General features: G+C 26.1%; 1 protein-coding gene across 1 annotated transcript; it reads right to left on the bottom strand.

The window, feature by feature from the left end:
- Positions 1-296: 296 nt before the first annotated feature.
- LOC105452412 (ADP-ribosylation factor-binding protein GGA3) lies at positions 297-2,651 on the bottom strand. Its single transcript, XM_011693478.1, has 3 exons — positions 2,454-2,651; positions 1,783-2,016; positions 297-397 (listed from the first exon to the last, which is right to left on the bottom strand). Exons 1-3 carry the CDS (start codon positions 2,550-2,552, stop codon positions 371-373), a joined length of 360 nt encoding a protein of 119 aa, XP_011691780.1. The 5' UTR covers positions 2,553-2,651; the 3' UTR covers positions 297-370.
- Positions 2,652-2,697: the final 46 nt, after the last annotated feature.

Here is a 2,697-nt window from a genome sequence, read left to right as displayed (position 1 = left end):
TTTTGCAATAAGAAAAAAATCCTTTGGCACAAAATTCTATCTCCCAAAGTACTACCTTTGTGCAAAATTTAAAAAATTTCTGAGAGATGACTGATCCGCTTCACGTGGAATAGCCCATATATATAATGTGATACTTTTAATTATTCTACATATAAAAGTATTCAGGTAATTTTATAAAAAAAAAAAAAATCATTTACGAGATATTTTGTACTTTATTTTGGCATATTTAGCAATCATATCTTAATACTTTTATACATAGAATAAGGAAAAACAATCGGTGTAAAGGAAACATATAGTTGCTTTTCAAAAAAAGAATGTAATTTGCATTTTGTACAAATGCTCAAGTTAAAGGAAATCCAATATAAATTTGTTACAAAGAAATTACAGCTTCTTTAATCTGAAATAAATAATAAAAACATTAATTGCAGCTTTTTTCCACAAATGGAATTATTTTGTGCGAACCATCTGAAACATCTAAAATCTTGGACGAGTTATTTTCAAAAGAGAGTATTTTAATTAAAAAAAAAGAGTATTTTAATTTAAACAATTATATAAAGCACAATCTCACAATACAATAACAATATTTCAAAACTTTATTTGCAGATCATATTTTCTTTTTCATATTTGCTGTAGTTCTTCATAACATAAATTTAATCAAACAGGTACAAGAGGCACGCGCGTAAATATACGCATAATGCAAATCAGACTGGTATCTCCATAACTTTGATGATACTAATGCCGACCATGTCAAATATTCAGATCAATAACTAAAAAGTATTTAATTGATAATCTTAGAACAAGTTTTGAAAAGGTCTCGAGTGTCGGTAAAAATCGACGATAAAAAAATAGGAATTTTTATTTAAAAAATTCAACTTGACCTTCATATAATACTGAGAATTCCATCCGAAGTTAAACTGTTATCACTATTAGATTAATTTTTTAATTTAACTACAACCCTACAATTCCTTGTATCTTAAATATTTCTTATATAATTTTCAAAATATTTTAACATTTCCAGACTTAAAAAAAAAGCTGTAAGGTTGGGGTGATTTTTTAAATAAATGCTATATAATGCTAAGTTTACATAAACAACCAAATATTAAAAACATTCTATTTACTATAAGAATAAAAAAAATTATAAACATGGATTCAAAAACATATTCTTTCTGAATTATAAATATTTTATATCCATAAGAGCATTATAGCAAAAATACTTTAAAGAAATACGTTAAAGAAATTGCTGATTTTCTTCTGTAGCAATGCTCGATATCTTATGATGTTTGTTGAAAACATTCAAACATTTCTAAAATATTCTGAATTTTGTCACAAAGCGACAATCTGATTTTGAAACATTTCCACAGTAACAACCAAAGAAGTATTATAGGCGCGAGTATTATAAACAAGAATTTTGAGATGATATACAATTAAAAATTCAGATTTAAATCAAGGTAACATGCAAGTCAAATGCATGTAATTGATTTTTCTCTGCCACTGTTAAATTAATTTTACTGTAAATAAAAAATAGTTTCTGGTCTATGTTCATACTTTTTTATTTTTACCAATTAGAATATATCATTAATGTTTGAACTCTGTATATAAAATGATAAAACTGGGAATTCCAAGTTGTTTTTAACAAGTAACTGCTCTAACAAGCTATCTAGCACCTTGAAATAAAAGATTAACTGAATTTTGTTTTTAATATTACCATGTAAGAAAAATAGTAATATATCTGCAAACATAATTGTCAAATTACACACAAATATAGTAATTGACAAAAATAACCTCAATGACTCCTTGCTTCTTCAACATCTCATAAGCTTCCTTAATTTTTGATTCGCGAGGATATTCTTTGATCCACGCATAAAGAAGTTGCAGAACTTTTTGTCGTACATTAGCTGTAGTGCGATTACCTAAATATTTCGGCGAGACCAATTTTATCATCTCATTAAGAAAACGGAATTTACCAACTTCTGCATGAAATAATGGGCCACATCTCTTCATACAAGTATCTAATAACTGAAAAAATAAAAATCTACATGTACAAGTGTTATGTGTTGTGTGTAAAATTTTGTAAATTGAGTTGTCAAAATCTTGTTAAAATCAAAAAGTATTAGCCTGTATATTATTCTCTATGTTATTCTTTATATTATTTTCTATTACTTCATTAAGCTTTATATATTGCCTTAAAATTTTATTCATATTAATTTTAGAAATAACATAGAATTTCTAATAAATATTTCATTAATAATATTGTTATTAAACTTATTTAAACTTATTATTATTATTATTATTATTATTATTATTATTATTACTAATAAACTTATTATTAAATTTAAATATTTAAGCCTATTTATCAACTATAGAAGTTACATTAATAATTTAATTTAAATGTATGTTTCTTTTTAATTCCAATAAAATATTAAAGTGTTGTAAAATATGTAAAGACAACGTACTGAAAGTGCTTGCAATGCTTCTGATTCACTGAGTGACTGAATTTGCGTTGCCAATAATTTGATGCCTATTTGTATACCCTCTGTTTCTTTAGTAAGCATCACGCAGAATGCTTCGATGGCCGCTATGTCTGGCTTCTGATTTTGTGGATTTGTAACTCTTTCTACAAAATTTGTGTATGTGTGTGTGTGTATGCGTGTGTTCACACACACACACACACACACACACACACACACACACACACAT

The sequence above is a fragment of the Wasmannia auropunctata genome, unplaced genomic scaffold (assembly GCF_000956235.1).
Source record: "Wasmannia auropunctata unplaced genomic scaffold, wasmannia.A_1.0 LD336106.1, whole genome shotgun sequence".
Lineage (NCBI taxonomy): Eukaryota > Metazoa > Arthropoda > Insecta > Hymenoptera > Formicidae > Wasmannia > Wasmannia auropunctata.
Note: the sequence above shows the minus strand (reverse complement) of the source record. Positions and strands in the feature narration are given on the sequence as shown.

Excerpts from the sequence above, each read along its gene's own strand:
- LOC105452412 (XM_011693478.1), bottom strand. The coding sequence starts at position 2,552 with ATGCTTACTAAAGAAACAGAGGGTATACAAATAGGCATCAAATTATTG. Across the intron at positions 2,017-2,453 it reads AAGCATTGCAAGCACTTTCA|TTATTAGATACTTGTATGAA; the intron begins GTACGTTGTCTT and ends TTATTTTTTCAG. Across the intron at positions 398-1,782 it reads AGAAGCAAGGAGTCATTGAG|ATTAAAGAAGCTGTAATTTC; the intron begins GTTATTTTTGTC and ends TATTTATTTCAG.